Genomic DNA, 19,598 nt, shown 5'->3' with positions numbered 1-19,598 from the left:
ACAGAGAGACACAGGCAAGCAAAGGTGTCACCAATTCTTTTAATTACCAAAATCAAAAAACAGACAAATAATCGAAAACTCCATGCAACCTGATACGCCCGAAATGCCCGTTTGCTGCCTCTTTCCCTGTAACAGTTTGGTGATTGTCAACTTACGAATGTAAACAAGGTTAGAAGTACGGGTGCAGCCGAGGGCACGACCTACATTTGCTTTTGCGCGACAAACTTCTTTTATTTTTGACCCGATAACGACCCTGTGTTGCCGACTTACCTGTTCCAGCGACTGGTATACTGTGTGATAAGCATTTGTTTTATGCAGTGATGGAGAAAGAGGTACAGTTTGAAGGAATTGCTAAAGAGTTCAACGTGTCATCGACAGGTACGAAATAAACTGCGTATATTCAGTAGTTGGTTAAAGGTGTTATTCGTTATGAAGCAACACGGTGGTATAATTTTGTTTAATACTGTTGTAAATACAAGAAGCTTTTTAACACGAGGCCTACTTGCTCAAACAAGTGAGTTGCCTATCAACGTGGTAAACAACTGTTATTGTCAACCATGCTAAAACTTGAAACCATTCGACTTATGCCTTAAATTTTCTCTCTGTTTGCAGCTTTACCAGTGGTAAATGATCTTGCGGCTGATCTCGTTTTTCCAATCTTTATCTATGTGTTGGTGATAATTGTCCTGTTTTGTGTTATATTCTGGCTTATGTTCAGTTGTATCACCAGACGGGAATTATGTTCGCATCAGTGGAGGTAAGTTTTTATATCTGCAACAATGGTATATGTACTCCCACTTAAGCTTAACACAAAATGTATTTCAAATACCTGATTGTTGCGATCGTACTAAAAAATTGACCTTCAGTATGCAGTAATTTAACGCTTTTCAGAAATGTATTTTAAGGGTATACTACTTGGTTATTTTGGGGCAGGGGTGCACAACTTGCGGCCGTACGGCCACATGCGGTCGCAGAGACGAGTTTATGCGGATGTGAACGTATCAAAATATATATGTACTGGCGGACGTGACGTAAATAAAACTCTTTTGCTAACTAATTTCATTTACAAACTGCTCTAAACAGATTTTGTGGGACAGCCAATTACTATATCCGTCAGACTTTTAGTACGCATATTGTGTGCAAACAATGCGAAAAAACATATGCCATAAGCGTTACAATATAGATTATGACGTCATAAGCAGTTGCGACTGATGGTCAGACTGTTCACCTTATTCTGTGTATCAAGTTAGAAATTAATCTTGGCCTAAAAACCTATTTCTTCACATCAGTAATTTTGAAACCAAAGCAACCAGACAATTGGCGGTGGCCGCAGTCCAGGATCTGTAATGCCGCCGCCGTAGGCAAGATGTCAAGAACGCCTTACTTATACTTCTTCTTTATACCTGTTGTTTTAGTGGGCACCACGACTTTTCATCCGAACAGAAGTCGTTGCTAAACACCAGTGGGACGAGAAAAGTAACTTGGCCAATCAACTGCAATTACAAATACGATTCCGTAGCGTGACATAAAGTCATTTGCAGGGTTTAAAATTATCGCCTGCATTAAAGTGTCTTCCTATTTTGGTCCATTTATATTGCGCCGTACGTTTGTATTGTATTTCTGATGTTCATTTCTACGCACAATGCTTTTGCGATAAAAAGAACTTTTTCCTACACGATTTATTGTTTTTTCTTGCTTATTATCGCCCTATTTCAGTGTATTTTTTAAAACTTAATAAAACGTCTTACCTTAACTTTACTTTATGTAGGCCTAGGCCTACTTGTAACTTATTCGCAAAAACAGTTAGACAACACAAAGTTTTCGTAAAATGAAATGTTCTAACGTGATTTTTAGCATTATACTCGTAAATTAACCAACCTACGTGACTTGCAAACCAAGGAATCCATCGATAGTTCAAATTCTTCAAATCTATTTTGTAGGGGTACAAATCTATACATGTCTTAATTGCAGCACAAAATGTGAAGTTTAAGTCCATTGACTTGTACAAAATGATAGTTTTAAACATCGCCCACAATGGAATCAAATTAAACAATAAAAAGAATATAAAATCTTGCAAAAAAATTTCTTGGGCTAAAATTCGACAAGAAAAAAAAAATTTGCATTATGTCTGTCAAAAATCCGAAGTTGGTAATGCAGGCTCAATCAAAGTTAAAAAATGGCCAAGTGAGCTTAAATTTTTAATATTGCTTAGACGCTGTAAAAATGTTACTGTTGATTGCCGAATACTTCGTTTCTGTTCTCTGTTTTTTTTATGAGAATGATGGCCTAACATTAACGTTGAGAGCAGAAAATGTCATGCAATGGCAAAATTTTCCAGGCCTCTGGATAATAGGTTTAATGTGGGGCGTAAATTGCTTTTTATTTAAAATAAAGGGTTAATGTTTTTGAACGTTTTTAAACTATGAAACCAGAGACTACTTACTTAATTGTCTCTCATGCGGCGCCGTTGTCGAATAAATTAAGTTGCAGCAAGATAGCTAACTTGCAACGAAACATTGCTAACTTGCGGCAACTTAGCGTTGCAAGTTAGCTAACTTGCCGCATGTTAGGTTATCTTGCGGCAACTTAGTTAACTTGCAAAGAAACTTAGCTAACTTGCAACGCTAAGTTGCCGCAACTTGGCTATCTTGCAAGTTGTTTGTTTGTTTTCAAAACGGCCTTAAGGCGCCGTTGTCGAAAAAATTAAGTTGCGGCAACTTAATTTATTCGACAACGGCGCCCCATTACATGCCACATTATTTACACACCGATATGCTTCGCCAATTAAACGTTCAGCTGGCGGTCGTGTCAAAGTAACCGCCATTTGGCGCGAATCGCGAACTTCGCGTTCCAAAAATATTGTTTGTTATCTATTATTACTGTTTTAGAATATTGTCACAAATGTTTAGTTTTATAATACTATTTCATCACTTGTGACAGATTGTAACCTCAGTAGAAGTTAAGAGGCAAAGAGCTGATCAACAAAAAACTTTCTGTTTTGCAGTGTTGTGTCTTTTAACCAACACCATGACTTCCGAAGATCTGACAATTCGTATTGGTCACAGTGATGGGCTAACCGACATGTGCTATGATGACTCAGGAAAGTAAGTGCTAAAAAGAATGACTTTTTGTCATAATTAATTCAGACTAGTCCTGGTGACTAACAAGTACAGGTGAATGTCATTTGTAGTTCAAATAAGAAAGGTTAAAATAAAAAATCCAGATTTAATAACTTGTACATTTCAAAACGTTCTGCTTCTGAAAATAAATGTTAAAAAATATTATCTTTGCACGATGTAGCCCAGATTGGCAGATAGATGACAACAACTCTAATGACACATTTGGTTTAGATACCTGGTTTCCTGTGGCTTTGATGGTTCTGTCAAGATTTGGAAAGGTGTTGACGATGATGAACCAAAGACACTAAGGTTGGGAGATCAAGTTCACAGTGTTGCTATAAAGGTTAGATGATTGCTACTTACAAACAGTACTATGCTTCCATAGTAACCCTGGGTGCTTCCATGGTAATCATCTTGAACTTCTGACAACATAAACATGTGTGGTACACCAAATAATACCTCATGGCCCGGTAAAGCATGTCATAAAGTGTGATACCACATGTTTCTGAGAGCAGATTATATTGTTTTATATGAAAGCCCCCAACCCAACCCAAATAGCCTGGTCACGTCTAAAACTGCGGCCCACTTGAAACACTTGGCCCGCTTGGCCCAGCACTTGGCTCGCTTCATGCAATTAAATAACTGCGGGCCCGCTTAGCACGCTTCTCGCAAGTATAAAAACCGCGGGCCCACTATATCCAGTGCATGTCGCATCTCTCGCAGGGAAAAACCGCGGGCCCATTAAATCCAGTGCTTGTCGCGTCTCTCGCAGGGAAAAACTGCAGGCCCATTATATCCGGTGCTTGTCGCGTCTCTCGCAAATATAAAAACTGTGGGCCCGCAGTTTTTTCTATTGCATGGGGCGGGCCAAGTGGGCCCGCAGTTTTAGACATGACCCCAAATAGCCCTAACCTTTTCAAAATTTCGCAAACTTAACATTTTCCCATTGTTCATATTTCTGTTCAATAAAACTGTGCCATAATGCTGTAACATGTGATACCATGTGGTGTTTAGTACATCACATAAAAACATGTCACACTTTTTTATGTTTTAAACATCTTATATATATATTTGATAGGATTCAAAACCTAAACTTTTGTGTAGGGTGCCACACTGTATGTTGGTTCAGACAACAACTCAGTCGATCGATATGAATTTCCAAAGGGTGAACTTGATGGCATTTTGGCTCGATTTACAGGAACCCCAACATGCCTTGCTGTGTCAGAGTCAAAGAAATATGTAGCTGCTGGATCAAGGTGACTATCAAACATATTTGCAGCTGCATACAGTTCTGGTCAATAGCAACTCTAATTTGTAAGCTTATTCTTGCAATTAAGAATGTACTTTTAACAATATTGTTGCGTTATTATTGAAATGCTATAGTTTGTGATTCAGTATGCAGAAATTTTGTGATTACCATAAATTTCTGTTTTTGACCAACATTGCACTTATCAGCTTCATATATTTTTAGTGATTTTGATTTGAAAGTAATGCTGATGGAAACAGGGAAACAAAAATGTTTCTTGGGTCACCAAGCTCCTATATTAAGTGTCTCGCTTGATCCAATGGATGAATACTTTGTAAGTGATTAACTGTCTGTGGTTGGAGAATAAACGTGCCTAATCCCCACAACCATTTATTTCCTTTTAGGCATCTATGAGCTGTGATGGAACAATGAAAGTGTGGAATCTATCTAATCAAGTAACAATAAAAAGTTTTAATATTTTATCTTTGTGCAATTTGTGTTTAATTAAGGCTGTGTGAAAATCCAATTACAATTTGCTATCCAAATATATATATTTACTTTTTTTGAAATTGCAAAACACTTTCTTGTTCTTGATATCGCAGTTTAATTTTAAGACAGTTGGTTTCCTTATATATATATATCATTTTGTAAGTATACATACATTAGCCTGTGTAAAACTATTTATTTTGACTTAGATATTATCCTCAGTGATTGTAAAAATAGGTGTGTTTTTGTGTATATAGTGTAGAAGATAAGCCATGGAGATTTGTGCAGATATGAATGAAATAGAAGCTTATGCCACATGTTTGTTAAATTTTCTCTGTTTTTTCTTCTTCAGGAAAGTGTGACATCCATTTCGGTTGTGAAACCTTCCAATGATGTTGGAAACTCTGAAAGCATGGGAAAGTAGGTTTTTGTTTTTGCAATGTTAACTAAAAAATAGAGGTATCAGATGTTATATGTAAGGGTCTTAAGGGTCTTAAACTGCAATTATGTGTTCTGCTTGGGTCCTAGCCAGTGATTTAACATGGTACAATTTATGGAAGAATGTGTTTAGTGTTTTTTGGTGAAAAACTTTTGGTAGCAGTTGTTATTGTTGCATCACGGTTCTCCCTGTTATGTCACATGATGCAATTTGTTTACAAAGATAGCACTTTTTCTCTGCAAAATTTATGTTCATTAATTTATCTTTATGTAAGATTTACTCTTGACCCAGAATTATTAAGCCGGAGACCCCTATATGTATGCAGTGATCAATATTTTTTTAAGGATATGTTGGAGGCCAGCAACAGGAGAAGACATTGCTGTCCCAGTTGCTGATGGGGTTGCTATTTATTCAAGAATAACCTGGCAATGTGCTCAATCATTTAAAACAGATGTCTGTTCCACAGTGGGTTTTGCTGTCTGCCAAATGCAAAATGTGTTTTCATCTGGAATCACAACTTTTGCTTTGTTTAGATGTTCCAGTGCTGTGCATTTTCTCTGTGTGGCAGATTTGTAGCTGGTGGCACTGCAGATGGCTGGATTGTGGTATGGGATGCAGAAACCCAAGAATGTGTCAGAACGTATGAACTATATATTTATTTTAACTTATTTCTGAAATGCCAGACTTTTCAACTGTTTTTTAGGCAACAAAGTCCGCACAAAGCTAGTATTTGCAGCATTGCATGGAATCCACAAGAAAATAACTCACTTGCATTTTCTGATGTCCATGGACAAATTGGGGTTTTAGACAATGTTGTGTTATCGGAGCAACCTACAAAAAAGGCAAGTGCCACATTGTTTTATGTTTTACAAAGACCAAAAAATGGAAATGGAAAAAATGCAATTTTATTTTTTGTTTTTTAAAAATATTAGCCACAATCACATTTTTTGTACAATTCACTGTTCAAGCATGTAAAATTGTCATAAACTATTCAACAGACAATTGTTAAATGTAGGTTTCACCCCATATAACATAGTTATTTAATGGATGTTCACAGCCCAGTAATCAAAATGATATTGATGCTTTATTTGATGATGAGGACGACAACATGATGGTGGATTTGATGGCAGAAGAAGATAAACCTAAGGTAGGTTACCTTACAAGTCTACAAAGCCAGAGCAAGTTGTGTAGATTGTACACCAAAGAGCTTACAAAACCTGCATTTGTCTTTGAATCGCATTACAGTTACTTGAACACAGAAATCATAGTAAATGTGCCCAAATCTCGAAAAATGTTTGACAAGGTTGGATCTAAAATCTTTGGTTTTCAATGCAGGATGAAGTCATTCCCTCAACAAAGAAAAATAAGCATATTTTTGACGACAGTGACAATGAAAGCGAATCAGCTTCAAGAAAAGGTTCACAATTGCCAGATCTGCGTAAGTTAAATTTTGTATATGTTTTGTATTTGAAGGAAAACTTTTATGTTCAGCCAAATTTTGCTACATTGCAAAAACTTTGAATTTTTTCAACAACTTTCCAAGCTCTTGTATTTATCTCAGTATTGATTCTGTGCAATCACATTTATGTTTATCATCTAAACCAGTGGTTCTCAAAGTTTTTCATTATTTTTTCAAAACGTTCCCTTTGCCATTATTTCGAGGGCTTGCGGTCCTTAAGCCTAAATGTGTATTTCAGAAAAATGAAAGTTTATTGCAGGATTTTAGCTAGTTATGCAAAAATTGCGCATAACAAACATCCAAAGACAGCATGTGACATCACAGACAAGGCAAAAAACATTACAATTGTGCGCGAACAATTGCATTTTTGTTAGTTGTCATGCAATAACGACTATTGTTTAGCAATGGATACAGTCGATTTTCAATTCTACTTTGATTTAAACTTGTTTAGTGGCACAAAATGACGCCAAATAAGAGTATAGTATTACTTAAACCTTTTCGCAGTCCCCCCAAAATTGCCTCACGGACCCCAGTTTGAGAACCGCGATCTAAACCATGGTGCCCAACCTTTTTTTGTCTTAACCCTTTCCAAAAAGGAAAACTTTCCAAAATTTTGTTTTGTGGTTTCTCGCGACCCATGAATATGCATTACTATTATTTCGGTTTCCATTTTTGTCTGCAATCAAGCTTTTCGAAAATTACTTGCCATGTTTGGCGAATCAAAAACTCAAACAAGTAGTATTCGTTTTTTTTTTGACCAAATATTTTCATTTAGCCCGAACTTTAGAGATGGTTTAAACCAGTGGTTCCCAACCCGGGCCCATGGCCCCCCAGGGGGGCCACGAGCTGTGTTCCGGGGGGCCACAGGTGTACATTCACCAGAAACATCCACTAAAAAACATTTTCTTTTTAACTTTATTCCCTAATTTAATCGACTATTTCACATACTATTTGTTTATAATTACGTTTTTTTGCAATTTCGGATTCTTGTTTACTCTATTTGACCTGTTTAAAGCCGAAATTAGAACCGAATTCCAACACGAGATTGCCATTTACGTTTTTAAGGGGGCCACAGGTACTACAGGGTTACTTGAAGGGGGCCACAGAGCCCAAAAGTTACTTTCAGGGAGCCACGGTCCACGAAAGGTTGGGAACCACTGGTTTAAACACTTTAAAGCGTTATCAGCCGGACAACGCTCAGCAGTGTGCTAACACATAACTTATGACACGACAAAGAATTAACTATTATCAAAAGTAGATGCTCTTATTGTCACAAAACAGGCGACCCAAACGACCCATAGGTTGGGAAACACTGATGTAAACCATTGCAAACAGTAGGGTAACAACATGTGTACAATTCGCAGCCCCAATTCCTTCCACACTCGACGTATTCGGTGAAGACAACTTGGACTTGGCACCGCCCTCTATACCACCGCCAGGTGGCGTAAGCAAGCCGCTATTGGATGATGACGCGTCGTCAGTGGCAACCGCTCAGACAGGGACCGTGTTGACCAAAGCGCAACCAAGTTCAATGCAACCACCATTTCAACCCGGTTCAACTCCAGTGCATTTATCTCACCGGTTTATGGTAATCTTTATTCTTGTACCGTTACGACCATAAAGCAGTGTATGTCGTGACATTTTTTTCAGCAGTAACAGAACGGTTTTCTGTAAGTATTCAAATTAAATCATCAGACCTTTTCTCTGATTTCTTTTGATAAACTAACTTGTGTATACTTTTACATATTTAAATAATGTGTGTAGCGAGGAAAGCTAAAAATATGTTTCTAAGAGATGTATTTTTAAAAAGTATTTAAAAAAATCTTTATTAATATTTTGCATTTACGGATCCGTTGGGGTCTCCGAACCCACATTGAGACCACCGGTTATTACTCTAGTCTTAACTTTAAGGTTTGGAATTCAGTTGGAATAATCAGGTGTTACAACGATGAAATCGAACATGCGATTGACATTGAGTTTCATGACGCCCAAACCCACCATCCACTTCACCTGTCAAATAATGAACGTTTCACGATGGCCGATTTGTCACAACATGCTGCGGTGCTTGCTGCTGAGAGTGATGGTGACACAGTGAGGTACAATTAACAATTTTGCTAGAATTAAGGTGAACGGTTAAACCCATTATGCTGTGATTGCTGGTCTGCATGAACGCTTGAATACTAACCCCAGTTGAACGTGTGTTCATACGTGATCAATGTGTGAACTGGTAATACCCTACTACAAAGCTGACATGTACAGCATACAAGGCGAGCAACGGTTGTGATTCGACTTTCGGCGGGTTCACAACTAAGTTAGTTGGGCTCGAGTCTCGAAAGACTTCTGTGGTGGGTACACATTTAATGGGCCTGGCATACTATTATAAAAAGAGTATATGTTACATACTCGGTGTTAACGCAGAACAAATACAGTTGGATTTGTTCAATCTACTCTATAATATAGGTTAAACATTTCCCTTCTTAATACATCGTTTGTTGTCGTTTTGATTTCTATGCTTTTTGTCGTTTAGTAAACTGAAATGTGTTCACTTTTCGTCGTGGGACAACAACAAGCAATGGAGTGTGGACATGCCGGAGGGAGAAGACATACAAGCTGTTACTATAGGTGTGGATTTTGTCTGAATGGACAGAGTGGCCATTTTGCTATTTTAGTTGGAACAAAGATTTACTTCCAATGCAATAACATTGTTCTTCAGGTGATTGTTGGATTGCGGTATGCACGGATGCAATGCAGGTTCGATTGTTTGCACTCGGCGGAACACAACGTCAGATCTTTAGCCTACCCGGACCGGTGGTTGCCATGGCAGCCCACACCGATCAGCTGTCGATCGCATATCACATCACACAAGGTAAAGTGCGTTTCTCATTAGCATTTTAATCCATTTCTCCAGGCCTTGAAAAGAAAATGCAAAAGTACATGTGACAGACCTGACGATCAAACACGTTTAAACCAGAAAATGCAAACTTTGCTCAAAACAAGCTGTGTATTTCAATGCTTTTTCTTTCCTAATTTTTGTGGGCTGTACATCAGTGGTTCCCAAAACTATGGCAAAAATGTACTTCAACTTTTATACCACTCATTCTTCTTTATTGTGCCATAATTATGATGATTAAAAGTTTTGGATCACTGCTTTACTTACATACAAACAACAATTTCCACAATTTAATATCTCTTAGTAAAAGAAGTATTAAAACTTTTTTTTTTTGCTAAGATTTGCATCAACATTATAATTTACATATAATTGTCCAACGAAATTTGTCAAAAGGTTTTAGCACGAACCAGTGTCTTGGCTTCATGCTTCTCGAAGTGGGAGCAGGAAGTGGATGTAAAGCGAAGAAAGTGGTTGGTGGGCAGCCTCTTCCCATCAGCAATGCTTCCACTCTTACTTGGATCGGATTTACATGTGAAGGAACGCCTGCCACCGTAGACAGTACTGGAATTGTGCGATTGATGAATCGCTCGTTTTGTGGGACATGGGTCAACGTGCTTAACACCAAACAAGCGGTAAAAAACAGTTAGCAGCAGTTTTTAGAAATATAGAAAACAATGCAATTGTGTTTTGCATTTGCAACAATTCGAAAAAATGTAACCTATTTTCTTCCCTACAATCCTTCCGACCTAATCAAAAAAAATTCAAATTGGATTATTATTTGTAACATATTTGCAACACTTTTCTTTTTTCGCACAAGCTTTTGTTTGTGTTTAGTTTGTGTGCGTTATTCGCAATCTTTGTTTTTGTCTCCCACAGACAAAGAGTCGATACGATCATTATTGGGTTGTCGGATTGCATCAGGACCCACAGCAAGTTCGTTGTATTTTGTGTAAAGGACTTAGTTACCCACAAACCTTGCCAAGACCCACCCTTACTGTGCTGCAATACAAAATGCCATACTGCGATATGGAGAACGACAAAGGGACATACGAGGTGAACTTTTAGATTTAGAGACTGCATTTGAAATTTGAAATTGCATGTGTTTGGTTTATAATTTATATGAGTTTCATTGTAAGGTTTTTTTACTCTACCAAGTACGTTTGGGTAGTTTTTTTGTCCTCAAAGCCTAGGTTTAACTGAAACATACACGCGATCGATCGGTCTATTTATTACGTGGTGGAGCACTGAAAACCGAAATTGCGATGCCATGTTACTTAGTGCTTTGACGCCCAGCTACGGCTGGCCGAAAATACTGCACTGAGTATATACTAAAAGTACTAAAAAGTAATATCTTTTGGATAACAATACTCTTTTGTGTAAAATATCATTCTCTTGTATCAAATCGAAGGATGGTACACTGCATATGGTAAAAATAGTTTGTTGAGTTTATATCACTGACCAAGAACTTCAAGTTTTTAAAACAAACAAAGGTTTTATTAAGTCCTTGTTATAAGTTCAACAATCACGCCCCACGAGAAGGGTGTGCAGCCGGTGTGTCTGGTCATTAGGGGTCCAAGAATAACATAGTTCACAGTTGAAATGGGCAGTAACGATTTAACTTTTTTTTTTAAGTTGAAAAATTTTTGCTGCTGATTAGCGAGCATAGCATTTTGGTTCTCTCTTTGATACAATTTTTAACGCAATTAAATCTTTCCAGTTCCAACGGGGGCCATAAAATGTCTCGCCCCAGCAGATGTTTTTCTCTCCATGGCGTGTTCAAAATATAGATGTAACTGTGCGCTGTGGTGTGTATTTATAACTCTTTAACTGTACAACAGGAAGAATATTGGAGGACGAGGCTGATGTCATCATTCACTGACTATCTGACGTCACGTGGTTACGAGGAAGATGCGGAAACGAAACAAAAGTATGAGTTGAACGCGCAACGCACGCTCATGAAGTTGTTTGCGGTAAGTTGATTGTGGCCCTTGAAATTTTTTGACCATGTAACACCTCACCGCAACTCCACTCTGCATTTTAATGGCCAAGCATATTTTTCAAAACATAACGGCGAACCTAAAATTCATTCAAATCATGAATTGTGTTGGTAATTTTTCAGTTTAAATCAGTTAAAATATTGTATCATGTTAATATACTATTTGCAATTTTTTCGAAAGCTTCAACCACAATGTGTTTGGTGTTACCCGTTTTTTAACACTTATAAAATGTTATCAGTTGAGGGTTGATTTTAGTGTTTTGTTGCAGCTTTTGTGCAAGACAGATCAGGAATTCGAGGCACACGAAGTTTGTGGTTTAATGCCGAGTGCTTCTTCAGTGAATCTTGCTATCAAATACGCATCCCGGATCAGGAAGATTATGCTTGCCCAACGTTTATCAGAGGTATGGCTCTACTTTACTTCTATTTTGTTTGGTAATACTGTAAACCGTGCGGTTAATCCGGATTCTGTTAATCCGGATCTTCGCCTAATTTGGAAAAAAACTTGAGTTGCAAATGATTTAACTAATCGATGTCGGTTAATCCGGATCTTCATCTAATCCGAACAATTTTTTTGGTGCAAACGGGTCCGGATTTAACGAGGTTTACTTTATTTTCTTGGTAAAACTGCTGTTCCGCGTTCTGTTTTTCATGGTGTCAACAACACGCTTAAATAACTGTGACATTGTTTATTTCACTAAGATGACTTACATACAAATACTGTGAGATTATTTTCAATTTCAATGTTGTTGCGTCGCTTAAGGAAAAACAAATCAGGCTTTTAATTTGTAATTTGTACACCAGGTGGCGCAAGAGAAAGCTCAAGATGAAATGGAAGCTGCTATCAGGAAGCAGAAGAAGGAGAACCAAGGGGTTGATGAAGAAGATAGTGATGAAGATGTTGAGGATTTCAGGGATGAACTTCGATCTGGGTAACGTCCACTATAATAAAACAGCGTTTAAATTTTTTTTGCTGTTCTAGGTGTAATGGATATATACAACGACGCAAGAAAGAAGAGTGATTTTGCTTTAATTCGTATGCCTTGTATGTATTTGAAGGTTTAGTCAGAAGTTTGGGTGTGTTTATATCGCGCAGAAATAAGGAGATCAAAATGTTTCAAAGAAAATAACTCGCAATATTGTGCAGATACAGCGCTTCGGAAACGGAATGGACAAAAGCTCGATCGCAGCAAGCTGCCGTGACGCCATCACAGCAGGCTTCGCGCTTTACTGATCGCGACACTGACGTTGAGGTGGTGACGTCACAACGCTCTGTGGCCGAACCTGGTTTGTGATCAACTTAGTCAAACAAGACGTACATTGTAAGTGCTAAAACACTTCATCTTCTTTCAGAACAAGAAATTAAACCGAAACCTGGTCGTTCGTTGTCATCTCAACTTGCTGGAACGAGGAGAAACCCGTTTAAGGTTTGTTAAACTGCACCAGTAATTTGTCCTGTTTGCGCTTCAATAGCATCTAATAGACACAAGGCAGAGTCAGAAACAGACCTAACATTTAAGCAAAACCCGAATGTACAAGCCAAAAAAACGCCACAAAGGCTTGCCTACAAAAAGGAAGTGAAAATACTTTGAGTTTGAAGTCGAATGTGGCCCGATTTTTAAGACCTAAACCCGGCCTGACATACAACTTGGCAAAATTTCCCAGTAAATATAATAGCATACCCTCAGCACTTTTTTGCGCAACCTCAAATCGTGCTGTCAAATAGAGGTTTGTTTACTGAACAGAAAATTCAGCCCCAAACAATCCCCGGAACTGTCTAAAGGTCGAATATGCGTTGAAAATTATGTTTCTAGTAAACTGCTTGTTCACCGGTCCTGAAACTTGTCTGCTTAATCTTGGTTTAACTTGTGCACGGAAGCTTAAAACCAACTCAACCCCGTCGATTGGCAATCTTGCGTATATCCGGTTGTAGTTAGCAAAGCCTTGAAATTTACAGTAGGCGATTTCCGCGTATTGAATTTCCCTGTTTGCCTTAATGTTCCGGATTTACGTTGTGGCTTACGGTAGCCTGAATTTTGGATAGGACAGGATATGGTTTTGGCAAGCGGCACAAATTAACAAAGTTCAATGCCTCGGAAGGAAATCCCACATGGTTTTGGCTGCATGCCTTACTTCGTATTTGCACGTAGGCAACCCATATTTAAAATTTTTAAAGTTTGCTCTGTTTGTGCATCGTTACTCAGCGGTTTTTGTTTTCTAACTGGCGCCAATATTTTTGGAGTTTGTGGTACGTTGTTAGCTCGTTAACTAGTAACTGTTGTCAACATCAGTTATTGTGGCTTTGGCTTTCCCATGCAACTCAGCTCAAGGTAGTACTCCCGGCTCTTAGCGCTATTTTGAAAACCTCATTTTTCCGGAAAGTTTTCGAAGAAACGCGACCAATTCACATTTATATAAGCGCTGTGCATTTTCTAAAACTTAACATTTAGAAAAATCAGTACATGATCGGGATTTTACCCTTTGTTTCTAAACTAGTTGGTATTTTAATCCTCGTCTTTGTCATTAAGAAATCGACTTATGCCGCTTCATCACCAGCAATTAAGTCACAAACAACCCCGTCTTCAGCGCCAACTAGCGGCAGTGTGCTGGACAACATTAAGAGAACAACACCAACCCAACAACGCCGTGGTCCTGTGATATCTGATTCCGGATCGCGCAAATCTAAAGGAAAAGATTCGGCCAAAACGCCAAAAGTAAGTTAGTAAAAAACATTAGGATCACATTTACAGATATGATGTCCAATTACCTTCCTTGCCTATCAGCACTGCTCAAACAGTCGCTACCAATTCTAAGTGTACCTTTCTTTCGATTTTTGTAGTGTTGGACAAGATTTTACTTCCGAGTCACAAGTCACAAGTCACGGCAATTTATTTACACAACTTATTCACCTGAGTATGGCTTGCTTGTTCGAGTCTTCGCAACAAAATGTGTCACAGTTCAATCTTTCGTCTGGAAAACAGTGACTTGAACTGTTTCTGTTATGACACTACTCTAACCATTTTAGTTGCGACTTGCAAGGATCATCAAATATTCAAGAAAATCATTGACATTATTTGACAAAAAGGCATTGAGGTAATTTTGATGTGTTTTGACAGTCTGGTCAGTCGACTTTGTTTTCCACTAAACTCAATCTCACCTCGACACCCAAACCGAAGAAACAAGTTCAACGTTGTAAGAAGGATGACAATGAAGAATGTGACATCCCGACATTAAAAGAGAAACTCAACGGCCAAAGGTAGGTGCCATCGGTCATTATGCCTTTATTTACCCTTTATTTCTCGCTGCAGTAAAGATTTTAAACCAATGCATTTGTCGCTCTATCCATTTTTTTAATGCAAAGACTGGCTATATTTCTGCTGCAGGAAAAATAGTGGAGTTCAGCTTTACATAGAGGAAAACCTTGCTCTCATCCAGCAGGAGAACCCGGATGTTGATGGAGTGGATGCGAGGAAGATTGCAATTCAGGCTTTTCGTGACCTCACACCAGAAGACAGAACCGTAAGCTTTAACTTTTTTTAACTGCAGATAGTGCCTGCCATGCTATTACATATTACTAATGTCAATTGTTTGTCAATTGCGTTTTTTTTGTAAAAATTGTAAAAAAATATGGCGTAGGCAGCTATACAAGTTATATATGAACTTTAAATGGCCTTTTTATTAACTTTTGACGACAATTGGGCGACAGTTGGAAAACTGAAAATTGCCCTTTGTCGTGTCATGATGCAACAAAACGAAACATATCAATGAAAAACAGGATCATTGGTAATCAGAGCAAAATATGGGCAAAAAGCAAACAAATGCAGTTGGCAACACATCTTTTTTTTGGTTTATTAAATACATGATCTTCTGTCGGTGCAAACACTGGTGAAAATTGGCCTTTTGTCATATATGACTTGTGCGTAAATGCAAAGGGCCATTTGTCGCCTTAAACCGCAAATCCATTATCTTCGGCCGTCAGATGAAGACAACGCAATTCGGATTTGCTTAAATCCCATTAGACTCCCTTTTATGGGCCGCAAAATAGCGCTAATTGCTGGACAAAATTTCTTAGGCGATTATAGGCGCGCCCGCAAGTGCCGACAGTTTTATTCGAAATGATCGGTCAAACGTTTTGAACGATTAAATTCGACGAATCGCCTTTCCACTCTGTAATTATCGTCAAGCATGACCAAAATTCTTACGGTACGATTTCACAACCTTTACCACCAAAGCGAATTTATAAAAGCAGGCATTACGAAGCGGCTCAAATCGGTCTTGAAACTTCTCATTAAATTACACGCTGTGCTTATATGATTGACGTGAGGAAGGCTGCCGAATCTTTGCTTCTGGTCCTACACTGATGTCTCACCACTAAGCTTGTAATTGGATTAGCTGAGAGAGAAGATCTTGTTCTTTTAAACGCGAGGGCAGCGCACCAGTCGTAGTGACGCAGGTTCGTGTTATTGACGTTTCCAAGTGCCCGGATCGGTTTATTTGTTTTTGCCCCGTGACGAAAGCTACATCGCGACTAGCTGATATTGAAACGCATCGTCACCTACGATGAACGGCTAATAACAACCCAATGGTTGCTAAAAGTTCAACTGCCACTACACATATAACTTGTGCTGTAATGCACTTACAGTAGGATAGTCGGCAAATCTCTTCAGTGCGGTGAACTGTACACGATAACAAGTAGTATTTATTAGTGCTGTGACGTAATAACCTAAATTATCCTGGCTGGCGCAAGAGATAGACTTGGCTTGTTTAGATAAGGGTTACACCCCGGCCCATACTTCAATACATGTCAGTGCTTAAATATTTTAATTGTTACATCAGTCTTGTTTGTCCTGTTGTGGCGCAAACTGTCTCAAGCCAAGTTTTAATCTCTGTCACTTAGGTGCGGTTAGGTTACAACCAGTCAGCAGTCACTAACTTCAATCACGTTTTTAGACCCTATCTTCACGTTAATTTCGATGACTCGCGCTGTTATTTCCTGGTTAGTCTAAGTTTAAGTTAATCAGGGTGCGATGATAACAAACAAGTTTAAGATCACTTTTCGTGGTGGTCCGACGATCGGCACGACTCCGATATAAATAGTTTGGAATGTCTCTTTGCCGTGGAAGGCATATACCGACCTTTTTACCCTATTAGGTGTTACATGATTTTCACATCTCGCATGCTAATGGGAGCAGCTCTAATCGCTATAAGGGTATTACTCCGTGCGATAGCATACCTGTGGTCGCTTCCCTTTGATGCCGCCTGTGTTCCCACATACGTTCTACTGAAGCGCCTGAAATGAAACGAAAGGCTGGGACTCACGCAGCTAGTAATTTTCCGCGGTAATCCGTGTAATATGGCGTTAGACGTGCTGATGATTCCTGCCTTTGCACGTCCATCACCCGAAGGCTCGAACCGATTCCCAGGCTTGGAACACCGTCGGATGTGAACGGTTAAGCTCGTCGTTACTATATATGTTTAACCAGGTCGACATTTCCACACTAGCAATTAGCCGCTCCGCTGGACTGTGCCCGCGCTAGCTGATATTAAGAGATCGCGGGCTGCAATTTCGCTAATCTCCTACGTTTTTTTGCTTTTAAGTCGGTAATAAGTGGCTGCCCTATCACCAAAACTGTGTGTGAGAGTACGACCTTACTTTTAACGGCATGCCTGGCGTTTTTACCTCCGATTTTGGCACCCATACACATACTTGTAACCACATCACTTGTTCACAACGTGGATGCTTCCTGCCTTGTAAGGGTCAACAAAGCAGTTTTGCACGACAGCAAAATCTGTCTTCGGAAAATCAGGATACACCATATTCTGTCCTTTTGTCAAAAACATTTGGTTTCAGCGTTAAAAATGGCGGAAATGAAGATATTTGTAACGACGGATATATTTAATAGGTTTTATCGTGTATTTTGATGTAGCAGTTGCTTGGGAAAGGTTGTTGTATCGTGGTTTGTATAATATCACTTATACAGTCCAATTACATTGGTATTTGTGTGAAGACGTAACAGTTTTTGGGGCCAAAAGCATACGCCAATTTGGACTGTAAACAACCTACAAATTTTGGAACCCCGATAAGCAAAATTAAATACAGAAAAGGCTTCACAACCACTCATTTGCGCAGTTCTGACTGGAATGGCTAGTGTAGATGTCGCCAGATAGCAGACATGCCTTAGTTTGCGCGGGATTATTGCTTTGCGATACACAAATTCCCCATTATATTCACCACACAGCAGCCAAACTGTTGATCAACGTGTTTACTGCGGGGCGCTCGTTCATCTGACTCGCGGCTTTGGAGGAACACAGCATTACTATTTGCTCTCGCTATCTGCTTTTCAGCTCAGCGACTTGAACAAATATATTAGCGTGGGAACGGTGGACGCCGACAGCCCCCGCTAATGCCAAGATCACGCGCCGTCTGGGGATGGATCACGCGAGCCTTTGTTCAGTGTACTGCGGTCAATGCAAATTTGAAAGATGCCGAAACGTCTGATGTGTTTTACTGGAAATTTCTCAACTCAAACAACAGCTTTAAATCCAATATTTTCAAACATGCCGTTTAAGCAGCCTGAAAATTCACGGCGTGTGCCCCAATCGGAAACCAAATTCGCTTGCTGTAATGTTTATCGGTATTAATAGTGACAAAGCTCCGGTGATAACCAATCTTTTATCGGTGATGTGTGAGGTATAAGTTTGGTCCATTAGTCATTACACCCTGTCTCGTCTTGTGGCAGTGAATTGCCTGGCACGCTACTGTCGACCCCTTACTTGGAATGGAATTCCGACCTCGACAATGTACAAGTTTTACTCGGTGACACATACGTGTGGGTTTTATTGTCGCGGTTAAACACGAATTGTCACTTATAACGACGAACAGTATGTTCCTTATTAAATTTCCTAAAAATGAGCGAACAGAAGAATGTCGTTAGGGCAAAAGGAGAAGTCGTTTAGTTTTTTTTTGTTACGGTACTCCAGGCTTATTTTTCTAACCGTTTATTCCCAAACCCGTGGTGTTATGTTTAATATATGAGTTTGCCATTGTGTTGATTTTTATAAACGGTTTAGGTCTGATCCCTCAATTTCAGTGGTTCTAACCTTTTTGGTGTCGTTTCTCATTAAAGCCATCAGCAAGTTCGAATTCCCTCCTCTGTTGTTTTCATAATGATGTTTTGTGCCGTACATTAACACTAATTTCTTTGATTGATTAAAGATACTTCACTTTGTGACTAAACGATCAGATTGCTAACCTTGGATGTTCGAATAAAACTTGCCACCGTTTAACAACCACTGCACTAATTAATCATATTAATACATGTGCATGTTTGGGTACTTCTCCAAGTTGCTTGTGAGTAATATATATATATATATCCCTTCCAGTCATCCGAAAATACATTTTTTTGCATACAGTAAGTTTCATTAAATTCAATTTGTTGGTTAGGTATGGAACGATCGTGCAAAAGCCACGCAGCCTCCTGATGTTCCTGTCGCCCAGAAACGGAAACACGTTAGCGAAGAGGAAGAGTACGACAACAGTGAAAACGCTCCACCAACTAACGAAACGGAAGGATTAGAAAAACCGAAACTGAAAAAAATCAAAGACTCCGAAATGGACGCAAGATCCAAGTTGTCAGCTTTTTCCTACCAATCCCAAGAATAACGTTATTTTGTACTGCTATGTTCTAAGTTGTTTGTGCGACTGCACTTGATCATATCTTGTACATTAAAAGCCAGATTTTCCCATTATACTCGCATTCGCCATTCATAAAAAGGCGCGGAGGCGACACTGCGTTATGGGAAACGACCTACCAAACCTTCATGTGAACCGACTAACACAAAAATCATTCATAATCTCAACCAAATTTGGGTGGGTGTTTATTATTGAATTATATTCGTTTCTTTCAATACACACAAGGGTTAAAAGAAATATTCCTTCCAGTCAGACAGTTGTTTAATCCTT

General features: G+C 38.9%; 1 protein-coding gene across 1 annotated transcript; it reads left to right on the top strand.

Moving 5' to 3' along the window:
* Nucleotides 1-214: 214 nt before the first annotated feature.
* Nucleotides 215-19,565, top strand: LOC145214018 (WD repeat and HMG-box DNA-binding protein 1-like). The gene is made up of 28 exons (XM_080082443.1): nt 215-378; nt 613-757; nt 3,005-3,104; nt 3,351-3,462; nt 4,224-4,375; nt 4,591-4,699; nt 4,770-4,820; nt 5,204-5,271; nt 5,635-5,755; nt 5,824-5,930; nt 5,994-6,132; nt 6,348-6,437; nt 6,626-6,728; nt 8,114-8,337; nt 8,661-8,845; nt 9,277-9,371; nt 9,463-9,615; nt 10,033-10,271; nt 10,516-10,692; nt 11,478-11,609; nt 11,905-12,039; nt 12,440-12,567; nt 12,783-12,922; nt 12,989-13,062; nt 14,164-14,349; nt 14,752-14,891; nt 15,019-15,154; nt 19,080-19,565. The coding sequence occupies exons 3-28, from the start codon at nt 3,028-3,030 to the stop codon at nt 19,296-19,298; spliced, it is 3,492 nt and encodes a 1,163-aa protein (XP_079938569.1). The 5' UTR covers nt 215-378; nt 613-757; nt 3,005-3,027; the 3' UTR covers nt 19,299-19,565.
* Nucleotides 19,566-19,598: the final 33 nt, after the last annotated feature.

This window comes from Phallusia mammillata, chromosome 2 (genome assembly GCF_965637545.1).
Source record: "Phallusia mammillata chromosome 2, kaPhaMamm4.hap1.1, whole genome shotgun sequence".
NCBI classification, from domain to species: Eukaryota; Metazoa; Chordata; class Ascidiacea; order Phlebobranchia; family Ascidiidae; genus Phallusia; species Phallusia mammillata.
Note: the sequence above shows the minus strand (reverse complement) of the source record. Positions and strands in the feature narration are given on the sequence as shown.

What these genes read in the sequence shown, in the direction of transcription:
- LOC145214018 (XM_080082443.1), top strand. Translation starts at nt 3,028, where the DNA reads ATGACTTCCGAAGATCTGACAATTCGTATTGGTCACAGTGATGGGCTA. An exon ending in ATTTATCTCACCGGTTTATG is followed by an intron (nt 8,338 to 8,660) that starts GTAATCTTTATT and finishes CTTAACTTTAAG; the next exon opens with GTTTGGAATTCAGTTGGAAT. An exon ending in CGAGGAGAAACCCGTTTAAG is followed by an intron (nt 13,063 to 14,163) that starts GTTTGTTAAACT and finishes TTTGTCATTAAG; the next exon opens with AAATCGACTTATGCCGCTTC.